This window comes from Trichinella spiralis (assembly GCF_000181795.1).
Source record: "Trichinella spiralis strain ISS 195 chromosome Unknown Scfld9, whole genome shotgun sequence".
NCBI classification, from domain to species: Eukaryota; Metazoa; Nematoda; class Enoplea; order Trichinellida; family Trichinellidae; genus Trichinella; species Trichinella spiralis.
This window is the reverse complement of record NW_003526948.1, coordinates 1,670,716-1,687,430: the sequence shown is the minus strand read 5'-3', so window position 1 is coordinate 1,687,430 and position 16,715 is coordinate 1,670,716. Positions and strand designations below refer to the sequence as shown.

General features: G+C 32.8%; 4 protein-coding genes across 4 annotated transcripts; 1 reads left to right on the top strand and 3 right to left on the bottom strand.

Annotated features, from left to right (window-relative positions):
* Positions 1-1,315: 1,315 nt before the first annotated feature.
* On the bottom strand, positions 1,316-6,872 carry Tsp_11682 (putative ANTH domain protein). Its single transcript, XM_003371427.1, has 21 exons — positions 6,827-6,872; positions 6,602-6,744; positions 6,312-6,490; positions 5,353-5,449; positions 5,171-5,282; positions 5,004-5,110; positions 4,863-4,948; positions 4,606-4,735; positions 4,435-4,545; positions 4,195-4,348; positions 3,969-4,121; positions 3,690-3,719; positions 3,281-3,412; positions 3,096-3,188; positions 2,779-3,030; positions 2,554-2,711; positions 2,476-2,512; positions 2,225-2,449; positions 1,961-2,120; positions 1,727-1,886; positions 1,316-1,522 (listed from the first exon to the last, which is right to left on the bottom strand). The coding sequence occupies exons 1-21, from the start codon at positions 6,870-6,872 to the stop codon at positions 1,316-1,318; spliced, it is 2,772 nt and encodes a 923-aa protein (XP_003371475.1).
* A 1,706-nt stretch (positions 6,873-8,578) lies between these two features.
* Tsp_11681 (hypothetical protein) lies at positions 8,579-9,320 on the bottom strand. Its single transcript, XM_003371426.1, has 3 exons — positions 9,215-9,320; positions 8,974-9,041; positions 8,579-8,770 (listed from the first exon to the last, which is right to left on the bottom strand). The coding sequence occupies exons 1-3, from the start codon at positions 9,318-9,320 to the stop codon at positions 8,579-8,581; spliced, it is 366 nt and encodes a 121-aa protein (XP_003371474.1).
* Positions 9,321-10,874: 1,554 nt separating this feature from the next.
* On the top strand, positions 10,875-14,393 carry Tsp_11680 (myophilin). The gene is made up of 4 exons (XM_003371425.1): positions 10,875-10,963; positions 11,444-11,583; positions 13,789-13,996; positions 14,057-14,393. The coding sequence occupies exons 1-4, from the start codon at positions 10,916-10,918 to the stop codon at positions 14,237-14,239; spliced, it is 579 nt and encodes a 192-aa protein (XP_003371473.1). The 5' UTR covers positions 10,875-10,915; the 3' UTR covers positions 14,240-14,393.
* Positions 14,394-16,013: 1,620 nt separating this feature from the next.
* On the bottom strand, positions 16,014-16,505 carry Tsp_11679 (putative tetratricopeptide repeat-containing domain protein; the record flags this gene model as incomplete). The annotated part of the gene is made up of 2 exons (XM_003371424.1): positions 16,014-16,116; positions 16,399-16,505. Coding segments are annotated over 2 exons (210 nt in total), but the record flags the coding sequence as incomplete, so codon positions are not given.
* Between the last annotated feature and the right edge of the window lie 210 nt (positions 16,506-16,715).

The following is a 16,715-nucleotide window of genomic DNA, read 5'->3' as shown; positions in this document are numbered from 1 at the left end:
TCTTCCCTTTATAATAGTATTCATTATAAAAGCTGTTTCCTTCTTTTTGTTTTGCTGATTCGTCAATTGTTATTCATTTTTAATGCGCTATCATTATTACTACAATGGCATTATCGAAATGAACGAAAGATAAATTGAATTTTGAAGACTTTTACGCGACAATCACTTGGCTTATCATGCCCAAAGCTGGCAAACAGTTCACAGTGAAAATTGTTTTTAGCAAAATTAAATCCCTCGAAGTTATAGTTAGAAAATTCAACGTCCAGTGCAATTTAACTGTTTTTAACGACTGTTCGTTCATCAGAAAAATAACTTTGTTCATGTGAAATGAGAAATGCGTTTTACGTTAGCAACTGACTGGAAACAACATGCACACAATAAGTTTTGCGATATAAAAAATATAAATTTAATTTACTCTTCGATCATTGTCATTTAACGTGGTTTTCGTGAATCACCTGTAATAATAATAAAGCAATCATGTCTGTCGAAACAATCATTGTCATCACGGGAAAAACAAAATTCCACAATACACACATAAAATCACAAAACATCATCCTGCTCTTTTCCTTGTCAAAACATCTAGTTCAAAAGTTTCAGATAAAAATTTAAAGTAATAAGAAAAAGTAGCATAAGTTTATACGCCAACAACATGTTGCATGCATATGCTATCGACAACACTGCTCAGAAAAGGGTTGTTGATAAGAAGCTTCAAAAAAATCAAAGTAGAGGATGAGGAAAAGAAATATCCCACCTCTTTTGTCAGTGATACTGTGCACGCAGTTCATTCATATGCACAACTGGAAAGCGGTAGTTCAAAAAGAGATTACACAACAAAATCACAAGCAGACCAATAAAAATCTGCTGTGAAATCATATTCCAAAAAAGAGAATCGATGCTTTTCGATCAGAAAACGTCATCGAAAACAACGAACAATGATCTTGCGAGAAAAAGCACTGGGAAAGAGAAGGTACAAAAACATGATTTATAAAATTGTATTTAGTAATTGAAAAACCAACACAAAAACGACGACGCCAAAAATAACAAAAAAATAAAACGAAAATACACTGAAATATTGATGCAAAATTTCATAACGGTTTTATATACTGAATAGCCGAAAATTCAGACTCGTCATTTGCTAGATCAAAAACCGCTCCACACCAGGAAAAAGAACTACTACAATGGCATCGCCAATTATTATTACTGAAAGTTACAGTTACAGTTGCAAAAAAAAATTTTTTTAATGATAAATTGTTAATGAAAATCAAAGAAGAAGTCCAGTTAATATGAATACTTCCTTCTCAAGTAAAATTCAACATCACATCGCACCGAAAGGATCTTGCTGAGCAGATGATGTATCACCTAAACCGGGTGGATGTTGTCGATTAGCAGATGCCCATTCTGCGTTCCCACTTAGAGTTGGTGGAATATGTTGCGCTGCGGGTATTCCAGTTCCACCAACAGGTCTCATATTGGAGTACGGTTGGTACATTGCCGGTGCCACTGGGTACATCTGCATGGGCATCTAAATAAAATTCAACAAAATTATTAACAAACAGTCGACCATTGAAAGTATATGCATAAGCAAATGATTATCAATAATAATAATAATAATAATAATAAATGTGCATACTGTCGTTCATTTACTGATCGTATACTAAAATTAGCCAACATATTTTAAAGTGGAAAAATGTTTTCCATTCTATCGAAGGGGAGATAGATCACTTACGTTATTCATCATCGATCCTTGCATCATTATTGGTGTTTTTTCTGCCGTGAACTGCATGTACGGATATGGTTGCATGTATGGATGCGGTGGCATCGTCGGCGTCGGTTGACCATACATTGCCGACTGCATCATCATCCCGGTACGAGCACCATTTGCCTTTCTGAAATACATATTCTCCGCAAAATAACATTCAAGAAAAAACAAATAAAAAAATAATATCAATAGTCGACTTACGTGTCCTGACTGTTTCGATCCAAACTCAAGTTTTTGGCCAAATTCGCAATGGTCGAATCCAAATCCGTACCACCTAGCCTGTTCGCTGCTGTTCCTGCTGTTGGAGGCTGCTTCGAAGAACCGAAATTCATCAAATCACTTCCACTAGCGGAACCAAATCCTGAGCGTTTTCAAACATAAATTAAACATCGTCGTGCAAATATTAATAATAAATTTAAAAATTCGAAAGCAAACGAAATTTCAATGATAACAAATAACATCGACTATGACAAGCACAACACATCACTGTTTCTATCACACAACAGTTCCAATAATTATACAACATTTCAACAGGGCCGTGGCCCTCACCAATGTTCGCATCGAATGTCACTGCAGCGGCGGGCTGCTGAGCACCTACTGCTGCGCTATATGCAGTAGGTATTCTCTGCTGACCACCCCAATCACCGGTGGCATGACCATATGGAGGAACCGGTGAAGCTTGACTGACAACTGCATGATAAGCTCTTTGAATCAACGGCGAATTAGTACAGCTGTAACTTGCATCCATGTTAGCTTAAAAAAAAGAAAATGAATTCAAAGCAAAAGCAACAAACAGCAAACGCAAAATGTTTACAAAAAGGCGTATCCAAGTAGACGCCTCCGTGCGTTGTGGACGTTGTCACTTCGGTCGCAGTGGCAATTTTCGAAGATTCAGAATCCGGCTCACCGTCAGAGCCATCATCTAAGGATGGCTTTTTTGGCAAATTGAGTGCTAAAAAATTTAACAGCGTTTTTTCATTGAAACTATAAAAAATTTTAGACAGTCAGATTTCAATAACCTGAAATGGGTGCCGGTAAGCTGGCATGTACAGGTGCTCCAACTCGTGCTGCTTCCACGCTTCCACTTTGCAATGCAGAATAATGTTGCTGTTGTTGGTATCGTTGTTGTTGTTGCTGTTCTTGATGGTGTTGCTGTTGTTGTTGTTGTTGCTGCTGCTGCTGCTGCTGCTGTGGTAGTTGTGGCTGCTGTTGTTGTGCTATCCCAGCTGGGGATGCCTGAGGGGCTTTAAATCGAGTTGCACTGCTCAAAGCTAAAAACAGTTAAACAAAAGCAAAATAAAAAAAAGAAACTATTCATTTCATTGTTGATTTTAACCTTGAGCATTCTGCTTCAGCTGGGCAATAATTTCTGCGGCTGATTCTGTTGAATGTATCGGCACCGATGGATGCTGCGACTTTTGATCAACCCCTGAAAAAAATAAAAAAACCCAAAGTACATAACCATAAACATATAAGAAAACAACCAATAAATAAAAAATGAAATAGAAAACCAATTATAACCTTCGTTGGAAAATTCTGGAGTCCATGTTGGTTCAGGATCTGCAACAACAGGAAGCGGTGGCATCGGAGGAGGCGGTTGAGTACAAGCAGCATTCGATGATGCAAAGGTATCACTCAGAAATGGATTGGTAGCTAAAAAGTAACTTTAAAACGTTCAACCAACAAATAATAAATAACTAAATAGATAAGCTTTTAAATATCCACCTTGCATTCATAGAAATAATCTGCACCAAGAAAGGCAAATAAAAACAGAAAAGCACCACAGCGACAAACAAACTAGTTAGTTTAAAAAAACACATGCAAACTCCATGACGAACAGTGACGACTATTATATATATATATATATATATATATATATATATATACCTGAAGCGGAACAGTTAGTTGAAAACAAAGTTTACTGACTTACCTAGTGATGAAACAAATTCTTCGGCCGATACTGCAATGGATGGCAACAAGAAAAAACAAAAACACTGACAACAACAAACAATTTTACATAAAATATACAAAACAATAAAAATGCGTCTCCAACAGAATAATAAACAGACGTGCAGCAAGTACACAGGACGCGTTGTGCTTGTCAAAGCGAAATCGACAACATATTCATCATTACAAATATATATACAACAATATTTTCAATAAATATGGAAAAACACAAAAAATGTAAATAAATATTTGATAAAAATACTGTTAGCTTTACCTGCTGTGGTCGACTGACTCACGCCACCACTACTTCCACCACCTACAACACCACCACTAGCAAAAGCCCGACCAAACGACTCTTCACTTGCAAAATTCATCGTATTCATCGGTGCGTGACCATTGGTCGCAAATGGTGCTCCTGAAAAGTAAAAATGAAATATTAAAAAAATTTTTTACTTTTACTAATGTTGAGCAATTCAGCTACTGCGTACCACCAACTTGTTGTTGCTGTTGTACTTGTGGTACATTCCATCCCACGTTGGGGATAAATTGCGTCGCCGCTGGCTGTGGCTGCAAAGGCGGTGTAGCGCTAACTGGAGGGTAATTATCGGCAAATGGATTTGTGTTCCACATCAGCAACTCTTCCTAAATAAAACATAATTCAATCATCAAAAGCTAAACAAGTGAGCAATAATAATAATAATAATAATAATAAATCAATTATATTTCACCTGATGACGATCTGTCGGCTCAGGATCAGCAAACGGGTTAAATGATGACGTGGATGCAGCGGCTGCATGCATGACGCTAAACGGCACCTCAGATAGGGTCGTCTTTTCCCGCTGAAACGTTTACAATAGGAAAAGCAGAAATTAATATAAAATGCCAAATAAAAAAAGTACCGCTCCTACACGCAAGGAATTCATTGCATCCAAATCCGGATAAACACCAGAATCAGTCGTAGTGGTGTTGGTGGTGATGCTAAACGGATCTCGCTGATTTTGCGCTGGCAACTGACTGGCAAGATTGACACTGAAATTTGACAAAAAAGTTATAGTTTAATGAAAATTAAGAGCAGGAAATAATAAAAAGCATCCGGGTATGTTACCATGTTGTAGAAGGTGAAGTAACTCGGCTACCACCTTTCTGCGCTTCTAACGACGCCAAGTGTACTTCGAGAGCGTCCAACAGACTGCTCGGAGCGCGAGCTAAATCTGGAATCTCTCCTCTGTCTATGCCAACGTTCTAAATATTACAAAAAGTTGTAATCTTTTCTTCTTCTGAATATTAATAATCACACCTCTGCCACTTTCAAAAATTCAGCCACTCGATCCATACGAGTGAGAAACTTCTTGTACAATTCTAAAGCTTCTTTGCATTGCTTTTTCGGCATTTCGAAGTACTTTTCTACATGAAATAAATAAATATTCAATTCACAACATTTTTCACTGTCGACTATCATTTTACCCAACAAGTTTATAATGCCATCGTTGTAACAAGCGAACAGACGAATCAAATCGCGGAACATCAATATAAAACAGCTATTGATCACGCCATTTGTCAAATCATTCGGAGAGACCTGAAAGAGAGAAATATGAAAAATGAAAGAAAAAAAATTCAAAAATAATAATTTTTCATCAGCATATCACCTGAAACTCAAGAAGCGTGTCGATTTGCCCTTGCAAAACGGGCAACGTTTTCACCAACTTATCAACCGGCATCGTACGTAATAAACCGTCATCACGGCTAAACAAACGCGTAAATAAAATATTTTAAAACACTCGTCACATATTTAATATATTGAAATTAACAACCACGTGCACAATTGGTATGAAAATTACTTCTGAGCACTGAAAAATTAAAATGATAAACGGATTGTTTCCCTTCTTTTTGTGGTACACATTTAATTGAATATTGCAATGAGAGAAATGCAAAGTATCACAAAAACACCAATTTCATAATTAATTAAAATGAAATATTAAGAAAAAAAAACAAAGAATAATTCCTATCCACACAAGTCAATTAACTTGTAAATATTTGAATAGATTTTTTATAAAAACTTCACTTTTGTAAAATCTTTGTCAATAAGCTACAGTAAAGAAATGTCAAGGTTAATTTCCAGCTGTCCCAAGATGCATCAATCTTGCCATTTCATAAATCATTTTCCCAGACTGTCAACAACCAAAAAACAACAAGATAAAAGTAAAGTTGAAGTAAATAAATAATTAAACTGATTTTAAGACACATATTCACCTAATCCAAATAAGTAGGAGTTTCCTTCTTTAAAAAGAGAGACTAACAACAATTTGAGAATGATCAATTTATAATGAATGACTACGCTACGTCGCCTCTTTGCACAATGTATATATAAAAGCCGTCCAAGCGACATCAATTCTACTTGCCAGCTAAGTGTGAAACTATAACACGGCAATCAATTGATTTACCACCAATCAAACATAAACATAAAAATCACGTCCATTCTTACACTTACTTACAAAGTCACTGAGCAAAATTTTTCAATCAGTGTGCAAAGAAAAACATTTGCATTAATTGTTTAAGAAAGCAACCGATTAAAACAAACAAATAAATAAGTATAAACTTGAATTACCCTCGTTTCACTTTGCAAAAGTCGAAAGCCATCAATCTGTAAGTGTTCACTTTTTCGCCGATGTATTTCGCATAACGACGAATATGCGTTGACATGTCATAACCTTGGACGGTGGTTTTGTCCAAAAAATTTGCCAAATTGAACGCAGCATTCAACGAAGCCAAGTATTGCAGAAAACGCTGAAAATAAACCATGCAACGGTGATCAACTAGTCAAGCCACTTGTCATCACTTTTCACTATCTTGTAATATATGAAAAGTTTCACATGAAAGAAAAAATCAAATACTCACCTCATTTCCATAGCACATCAAATTGTGAATCGTAATCAACGCTTTAAACACCACACACCAATTTGTATTCTGCGTACGTTCCAAAAGTAAATTCGCCAGGTGCGGAATGCTAACGTTCGGTTCATGGGAACAGTGAAGTAAGTCTAGAAAATAATACATTTTAAAAAATGGCTTTCCTTTACAGTATTGTATATTTTATTCTGAAAAACTGCTTATTTGTAATACGTGAAATGCATCTCATTGAAAAATCATATTCAACATTGCGTCTCATATACGCTTCTGAATGTTTCAAACGAAATTTTTTTTCCGTACAAAATTAGTTACTTGAAACAAAAAGTACTGTCATTTCGAACCTCGACAACAATCATCTAATTTATTATTGAATCAATATTTCAGAAAAGCAACTGTAACATTGCATATGAACACACAACTCTTACAAAAATCAAATGCAACACCTGATAACAACATGGTAAGCATGATGAAGCCAAGCTCAAGAGCACAATAAACAACCCACAAATTTACCAAATTTATTCAAAAAGTCAAAACAACGACTGCAATAGAATTTACATTGCAATATTTAATAAATTCCATTTAACTAATCCAAATTACTGACTCCTTGCCGCAAAACTGAAAAAGAAAATTCAACAAGAAGAGAAGTCCATTTTCCTGAGAATGACAAACAAGCAAATGTGACAAACGACAGCAAACATATTTTCAGTGCTTTTCAGTGAATAGTGACATTTTCAATTTGCTTTATAATCTTGCTCTCTCACACACCCACATATATATATATATACATATATATGTAATGTACATTGAAATCAGTTGCCATTTGTCAATATTTCAACTAAACTGCTCTGAAATGGTTGAATAAATAAAGAAAAAACCTCTTCCATTCTTCGTCATTCAATTCTCCTTCCTATTCAACAGTAGATAAGAAAACAGCAAATACTGCGAAGTGAAACATACTGTCTGTCATTTGTTTGCATAAAAAACGTATATCGTTCGGTGTAAAGTGAAATTGCTTTCTTTTCGTTTTCACATCTGACAAACTTTGTCAATTTTTTGCCAATCAACAACCTCTTCGAACATTATTCACCAGTGTACATACACTTTACAAGACAAGAATGCTGATCAAAGTTTACATACATAAGAATGTGCCGATGAAACTTTTCAGAATTACACAAAGTTATTTCAAAAAATAAAAAAAAGAACAACGCATTGAAAAGTGTCATCGTTCGAATGCATCGACTACTGTAATTTAGACAACCTCTTAGAAATGAATCCGCAGTCTGAGAATCAATTTTGCCGGACCGGCTGGTTTAATTTTTCCATCGATAATCGACGTGCTGTTCGTCGTCGAGTAACGACATTTTGTGCAAATGCACAAAGTCGCGTCGATCAAGCGCCCAGAAATTCGCCTCGCTAATAATTGGAGTTTTCAATTAGCGGCGGCCAAATCGATCGATCGATTGACGTTCTCGACGGAATGCACCAACCGAAGCGGATCACCGGCAAAACTCCACCCTATGTCGGAATGGAAATAAAATCTCTTTTCACAGCCGCCAACAGCACGACAAATTTCAAAATTAATGCAAAATTATAAAAGTGGAAAAAAAACTTGTTTCAACTCAGAAACAAAGAAGCCTTCCTTGAACTAGAACGCCTTGAGAAATTGAGAAACAAATACCAACCACTTCAAAAAGCTGAACGAACTCAACGCCCAACGAACGACAGTATGACAAGCTTACATTTTTCGCCTCAAAATCCTTCCCACAACCGTACATGTATTTCATGTTCAAATATTACCCATATCGTCATTATTCATCATTGTAGGCAAACATTGAAACTTATCTCTTGAAAATTCTACAAAGCGGCGACCACCTTTGTTGACAAACAGAAGTGTCACATCGGATCAATGAGAAATTAGATAAACACCCAGGAAAAGCAAAAACTGCTTGGCCAACAATGGAATAATTATACAGAAATAAAAACATGCTTACAGTCCAAGTGCTTCTTCTTTGGACCCATAACCTCTTCTGTGGTCGCTTTGCATACCGTCTTTCCCAATTGAGAGCCGGCTAGTGAATGGAATGCGGCCGTCAAACGGTCATTCAGAGTTTGTCCACTGGCTGTGAACGGCATCGGTGCGTGTAAAACTTTATCCATCTAAAACAAAAACGCAACGTATCCACTTTAAAATTAGCCGATTTAAAACAAACATAGTTCAAAAATAGTTTAAAACAACTCGTCAACTTTAAACTGCCAAAATAATATTGTATGCTTATTTTCAATGTACTTCAAAGGTAAAACACATGCAGACAATTCATAAACATAATACTGTTAGTGTACTTTTACGAAATTAGAAACACGAGCCTCTGGAAACGCGTAACAAATGAACACTGCGTTGGGCAGCCGAGCTCACAAATCGCGTTGCTCACTAACAACAATTACAGTATATGGAATGTAGGTTGTTACAGTAATCCAAAAGTTTGATAACATTCTTTTTCAAGTTTTGAAACTATTTATACTCGAAAAAAAATTAATAAAGTACGTTATTATTTAAATTTAATTTTACCGCTATCAAGTCATTCTATAATATCCACGCATTACGGAATAACAGTTTCTGCCATTCATATCGATCGCGCTTCGACAGCTTTAAGCCATATTTAACGCACATTACAATGCTCACGTACTTCAAGATCGATTTATTATACATATTATACACACACACACACACACACGCATATATATATACACATATAATATATATGTATATACATATAATCGATCTGCAGTTGTCTAGATTGTCAGTTTGCGATGTAGTTTGCTTTTCAGCTAATTTCTACTGAAAGTTCAGTTCGATCGATAATCACAAACTCACAAGCTTTAGCTTCCGCTTCTTCGATTGTTTTTGCTTAGAAACAGTAGTCTTAGCAAAAACTGCCAGTTGACTAGAGCTGTATTTCTATCATTACATTAAATGTATTCTAAAAGAAAAATATGCATCCCGCATAAAGCTAAACGAGAGTAAACTTTGATTTTTGAATCTCAGCACAAAACCATTTCATCTTCAGCAATAAAAACATAAAATGTATCAATTTTTATTAAAAATGTATTAAATCTATATCTTCAATTTAATTTTTAAGTAAGGGATGATTTATCTATTTTCAGATATTTTCCAGCAACACTGCCGTGCATTGGTAAATAAGTATGCATAAACACAGCGAATAAATAATGCAAACAATATAGTAAAATAATGTCAGAAGTTACTGTAATTATCGTATTTATGTAAAATTAATTGCCAAAGAGAACATTAAACATATTATCAGTGGTAAAACGCTTCAGCGCCTCTGACGTGATCAGTAGCTATTGGAAAATGCTGGAATAAGAATATTGCAATTTATGATCAGTTGGCTGCTACGAGAAAATTACAAAGTTATTTATCAAAATTAAAGAAAATCACTTTAAAATTATAAAGAATATTGTATTGTCCTGATAATCCAGATATTTTATTGAAAAATTAAAACTATTTCAAATACTATAGGCTATGGAGAAAGTGAGCGCTATTTGACATTTGAAATCACGTTTGCGCAAAATTAAATGAAATATTTAATTAATAATGACTGTGACCTATCTATTGAACTGATGCATTACTTTCTGATATGACTATTTCCCAGTCCTCAATGAAAAATTGCAACAAAAGATTTCATACAAATAATAATTCAAACACTGCGTGATACTTGGTTAACAGACCAATATAGTTATAAATTATGCACTAATAATAACATTAATAATCGCAATAGTGTATTTATTCCAAACCTTTATTAAAGAATTCAAAGTATCTCTGGAATGCACGCTGTTCCTGCATTAGTTCAATGTGTCACACTGTACTCAAACATGTTGAATCTATTCCAAACGTGCTTGAAGAAATTTTCTTTGCTTAGTTACAAAATTTGAAAAGAACAATGAAAAAAAAATCAGACCATGCCGAGCGATTCTAAATGAAATGATGCTGCACCGCTTTTGTCCGATACTAATGCAAAAGAGACATGCAGAAATGTTTTCCAATCTACTCTGCTATTTGCCAATAAAATTACACAAATTTTTACAACACAATGACCAATGTCACATATTTGCTGACCAATAAAATGCTGGTGTGTGGGTTAGTCGTTAGTCATAAGCATTATTGTCAAAGGCAAGCGTTTTCATTGGCTGATTTATTTATCAGGCTACGCTTTTTACTGCTTTTACGCACTTTTACCAGGCATATACAACAGCTTGACGTTCGTCGCATCACAGTTTCGCTTGACAATGTCACGTGCTGATAAATCTGGTATTGCAGCTGAAGCTCACGCAAAGGTGATATTTTCCACATTTTGAAGTAACAATAAAATTCGTCTAATTTTTTAGAAAATAAATTCCATTTGCACAGAAATTTCTAAATTTTAACATTTCAAAAATTTCACTTCCAAATAATTGTAAATAAAATTTTACGAACCACAATCTACTTAATTGCAAATAAATAAGCATGCAAAATATTTATTGTTAATATTATTTTTGGCTAGTAAATATAAAGTTAATAAAAAATTCTATTTTCTAAAACAAGTTATTAAAGTAAATAATATTTAATCATTATCATTATCATGCTCAATTTCATAACATTCACGCTTTTATTAATGATAAGATAACCATTCTATGAATTATCTTACGAATTTCAATGCGCAGTATATTATCTTTCTTAATCCAATTGATATTGAACAGTACAAATGAATTGCTCTGGTCAACAATTTGATAAATGCCATTTATGCCCGTTGGAAAAATCAGCATACTTTAATTTAGATTCAAAGTAAATACAACTGCCAACTAGCAGAACAAATATTGAAGTGGATTTCTGACGTTAGCAATCAGCAAGATTTAAACACTGATGGTTCAATGGAAAATTTCATAAATGTCTTAAAAGATGGAACCGTCCTTTGCAGGTATTATTAGTGTTCTTTTATAAAATAACTTTCAGACAAACGTATTTATAAGTACGATAAAATTCACTGTTCCAACTTTTTAAAATCTTTTTTGTTTTTTTCATAACCTTGCAATTAATTACTAATGGATATTCCTGATCATTTCAGTATTTAAAAGTCCGTCAAATAGCAATTATTATAAAGCAGGATTAGCAATTATCTAAACACACTTTAGAATTGTTTAATAATTTATTATTTTATGAATAGTATTTCGCATTTTATTACAAGTTTTCTAAATTTCTAAATTACACAGTTATGATGAAATAGATGTATGGTGTGTATGCATTTAGTTATTATTGGATAAAAAATTGCAAATACGAAGCAGAATTTCAATTATTTGATAAAACTAACTTGAATAATAAACTAACAAAGAGAAGATGATAAACGTTTTTGTTAAATAAATTAATGACCGAAATGAGAAAAGGATGTTTTGCATTTATTTTTACAATTGAAAAGCTGTGCAATCAGGCGTTGCAATGCACACCCATTTTCGAGTTTTGAATTCAAATCGACAATCTGCTGTAGAACATAGTTTCAAGTCTCCTTTTACGTTCAATGTGGAAGCTTGAACATTCGACAACTGGAATATTTCGTTAATGATCATATATATGAATTACAACTGCTTCACATTAAATGACAATGCTCCAATTTGTCTGTGGCAAACAAACAGTGACAGTCGTGCAGCAAGCATGGCTTGTTTAATTTTGATGATTCAGGACAAAAGTATTCACATTTTTTATCATGAAAAAATATGCAGTGAATTAAAATTCGCTTATCATAGATATTTGAAACGAGAAGCCAAGGTTAGTTTATAATCATTAAGATGATACTGAAGAAGTATCTGGGAATCCAGTCATGCATCTACAATAGCCTTTTGAATTACTTTATCAGTTATGTATACAGGTTTTTCTCGTTCAGTTCGATATTGCTCGACTTTTCAGGGTGGCAGCAACAACGCTGATGAATTTGTCTTGATCAAATAAATGTCATTGTCTGCTTTTATTCCATAAAATGATAAATGAAAACAAGACATCACATACTTCAATTTTAATTTCCAAATTTACAGTATCATTATCTTTCAAACCTTATCAAAATTATACTTTATTGTTGCAATTTCATTTCACACACTGCTGATAATGCAAATCTGAATTGCATAAAAATAATGTTGAATTTGAATATATTATAATTACACGCTAATACGTGATTTATGATAAAATTTAAAAAAAGCTTATGCAAAGTTTAGTTATAGCAAAGTCATTCAAATATTTTTTTGAATATATTTTGCATATCCCATTATTGAAACTTATGAGTTATTATTTAATATTGATAGTGAACTGCTGATGCAATTGAAAGTTGAATTTATAATGCCAATCAATAAATAATTACTTGAAGTATTATTAGTTACTATTGAATAATTTGAACGAAAAGGTAATGTTCAATAATGCTCTTCAGGGAAAAAGTTTCTAACTTTTGGCATGAAAAATCTATTACAAAAGACTGTTAAACACTTTACAATGATTGCCTGATTATTAAATTTTCAAGGGCTACTCATCTTATTGCATTTTAATAAACCAGTTATAAGATAAACGGCGACCCAATAAACAAGAACAATGAATGTTGACTGGAGTTTTTCTCGTTTATTCCATTTTTGAATTTGTGCCTAGCTGTATGTGAAAATTCATTTCAACGTACAAATTACTGATAAACAAACCGTTAACAAGCTACACTGTTTTTGATAAACTGAAAATAATTGGAAAAAAGACAACTGGCATCATGTTTTCAAAATAATTATAAATATTAATCATAAGAATGAAAAATTAATTTTTGTATATCCGTTTTTCACGTATTCGTGACTTTGGACAAGGTCTAATCGCGTCTGACTTCAAATTACATAGCTGTTCAAGTTTCATTTACCACACAACAATTTATCGCGAGAGGAGAAACAAAAACATGCTGCAACATTGACTTCACTAGCCAAACAACTTACTACTATTTTGATTGCAACTTCAATGATGAAATTTGAAATTTTCCACTGCCAGGGTAAGAATAATTGATTGCAATTTGTTTCAATTTTATGACAGTTGGTTTGTTCAACGCGGCAGTTATTGCAATGATAAAAGAATAAAATAACATCAAAAAACTTACCGTGTGAAATTTGACATTTAGATTGGCGAACGCATTGCAACCAGGCGCAATTAAAAAAATAAACGACAGTAAAATGGCTTTCAAGCAGATGGAAAATATAAATCATTTTTTAAATTTTGCTGAAACTGTCGTTGGAATACCAAAAACGGAAAGTTTCATGACTGTGGATTTGTACGAAGCGCAAGATCCAAATTCCGTGTTGATCTGCTTATCATCGGTGGCCAGAAAAGTGATGATGATCATACTGTAGTTCGTTTACTGTATTATGATTCAAAATTAAAATTTTCAGGCAGAAAAATTTAACAAGCCATCGTTGGGTCCAAAAGAAGCACAAGGCGAAAAGCGCGAATGGACCGAAGAACAAATACGAGCCGGTGAATGCGTTATAGGTTTACAATATGGAAGCAACAAGGGCGCAACTCAAGCTGGAATGAACATCGGCAAATCCAGGCACATCATACTAAATGAATAAATTAACTCAGATTAATATCTTCTAATATCAGTATGCTTGTAGTTTAGTTGGGAAACTTATGACAAATATTTTTCCCATCCTGTTTGCTTTTAATTATGCAACTGATTTCACAGAATACTTTTGACTGTTTATAAATAATGGTGACTGATTGATTACGTTGAAATTAAGACAAAATCGTATTTTGAAATGTGTGCGAAATTAAAAAAATATTTGTAATATCACATCTGCGTGAAGGTTTATGCGAATGAAGAGAATCAGTACTGGAAAGTTGAAATTTTAATTGTAATTGCAGCACAACTTTGCAAGATTGCAATCTAAAACCGTTTTCCTTGTTATAGCATAGCAAGTGCACGTAGATCACCAAAAAGCCATAGTGTGATTGCAAAATTTCTACAGAAAAACATGACGGTTGTCAGAAATGCAATTTAAAAGGAGTTTTATTGATGCAGTTTTTTTTTAATTGTTTCTATAAATATCTATATAACTGGAACAATGGCGTTTAAATTCACTGAATGAATGAATATATTATGTAAAATTTATTTTTAAAAAGTTCGTGATGCAAGTAATCATAACACAACAACAGATGAGTCACCAGAAAACTTCAATGTTTCAATAAACAAATGCTATTTGTTATTTTTAACATAATGTATTTTTACAGTTATTTTTGGTCTACTGTAACGTTCTATTTATGAATAACAGGTACAATACGATAATAATAGCATTTTTCTTCAAATAAATCCATTTTTGTATACATATTTGTCGAACGGATTATATTAATTGTGATTTAAGAATTAAAATTTTTATAGTTTTTCAAATTTAAATAATAAAATTTAAGTAACACATGATAAAGAATACTTTTTTAACTTTAAATATTAGTTTGAAACTGCAATGAAAATTTGTCAAAATTATTTAAATGTCAAATTATTATAAAAATGTAGTATAAATTTGTTATTTGCTAAATTTATACAGATCAAATGAGCATTTAACAAAAAATACATTCCATACTCTGGTGCTTCAGTTGTGGTTACTAGCATGATCAACATCAAAGTTTCTCCATTTCAATGTTAAAATACATTTCTCATGTCATCAAATTTGACATTTCGTTCTACTTTACAAGTTTTACTTTTTTTAATTTAAAAATAAATTCAACAAAAAGCAACATAATTGTTTCAAAATATTGCAAGATGTTTTCATCAAATTGAAATTGAAATTTTCAATTTCACATCTCATTCAACACTCAAGAATGTAACTTTTTTATTTCAAAAATTGAAAAATTCATTTATTTGACTTAAAAAAAGAACAGAGTTTTCAAGATTTGACAGGTTGTCGTTTCTCAAAGAATGCGTATATTTTAACACGCTGCCGTTCATATTAGAAAGTAAAATGCATTTAATAATAAATATGTTGAAAATGAAGGATACGCAATGATTTGTTTATATATTCCATGCTTTGTCATGGAATATGATAATCAAAATATGAATAACTTAAGTATGATGCCAAATATCAATTCAAAACTGCAAAAAAGTAAATAAGCCATAATAATTTGGAATAAAATAAAATACAATAATGTAGAGTAATATAACATAACATAACATAACATAACATAACATAACGTAACGTAACGTAACATAATATAATAATAATGAAGAGATTATTAAAGGATTCATGATGAAATATTCATAGCATACATATACATACAAAAGCAAAATAATATAACATGTGTCTTGGAAAAGCAAAGATCGATTAACTGAGCTGTTTTTTTGCATTTCTCAAATTAATGCATACACACAGAAAAACAATGATGAATAAAATTCGAAATAGTTGAGCGAAAACGGCAAACATGACTGATAATAATGCATTTTGGCCATTTTCTTTTGCTGTAAATAATAATGGAGGTAATAATAGATTATAAGGATATGTAGAGGATTTCAAATAAGAATAAAAATTGGCTGTCTTGTGGGCAGAACAGTCTTATGTGGAGAGGGAAAAAAGACAGATAACTCCACAGTTTTAGTCGAAAATACCAGAAAAAGGTAGGCTGATCAAAGTGGTCGCATTGGAATGGCAATTTCACGACTGCTACATTCAACAGAAGAAGCAAGAGATAAAAATTACAGAAAAAAATAAATTTAAAATTAAAATTTTCAAAATTGATTTACCGTAAGTGATCACGACGATGTGTATTTGGAAGAAAAATAAAAGTCGAGGTAACAAGAAAACCGAGAACCGCACCAATAGGAAATGTTGTCCACAATGCACTTTGTTCCTGAAAATGAAATTCACAAAAAATACTCTCCAAAGGTATGCATTTATACACAGTAAAAAATGATATTTTCAAATTGTTTGAAATGTTTAGAGAAGAAAAGACGGTAAAATAATGCAAACGTAACACACACACACACACACACACACACATATACATATATATATATATATATATATATATATATATATATATATATATATATATATGTGC

Bases quoted from the DNA above. Each gene is read 5' to 3' on its own strand.
- Tsp_11682 (XM_003371427.1), bottom strand. From the start codon at position 6,872: ATGAGACGCAATGTTGAATATGATTTTTCAATGAGATGCATTTCAC. The intron at 4,349-4,434 runs GTGAAATATAAT...TGTTTTATTTAG, and splicing joins AGCCGACAGATCGTCATCAG to GAAGAGTTGCTGATGTGGAA. The intron at 1,523-1,726 runs GTAAGTGATCTA...AATTTTATTTAG, and splicing joins AAGGATCGATGATGAATAAC to ATGCCCATGCAGATGTACCC.
- Tsp_11681 (XM_003371426.1), bottom strand. From the start codon at position 9,320: ATGTATAATAAATCGATCTTGAAGTACGTGAGCATTGTAATGTGCGTT. The intron at 9,042-9,214 runs GTAATGCGTGGA...AATTGTTGTTAG, and splicing joins ATGGCAGAAACTGTTATTCC to TGAGCAACGCGATTTGTGAG. The intron at 8,771-8,973 runs GTGTTTCTAATT...TTTTTGTTTTAG, and splicing joins TTACGCGTTTCCAGAGGCTC to ATGGATAAAGTTTTACACGC.
- Tsp_11680 (XM_003371425.1), top strand. From the start codon at position 10,916: ATGTCACGTGCTGATAAATCTGGTATTGCAGCTGAAGCTCACGCAAAG. The intron at 10,964-11,443 runs GTGATATTTTCC...ACTTTAATTTAG, and splicing joins CAGCTGAAGCTCACGCAAAG to ATTCAAAGTAAATACAACTG. The intron at 13,997-14,056 runs GTGATGATGATC...TAAAATTTTCAG, and splicing joins TATCATCGGTGGCCAGAAAA to GCAGAAAAATTTAACAAGCC.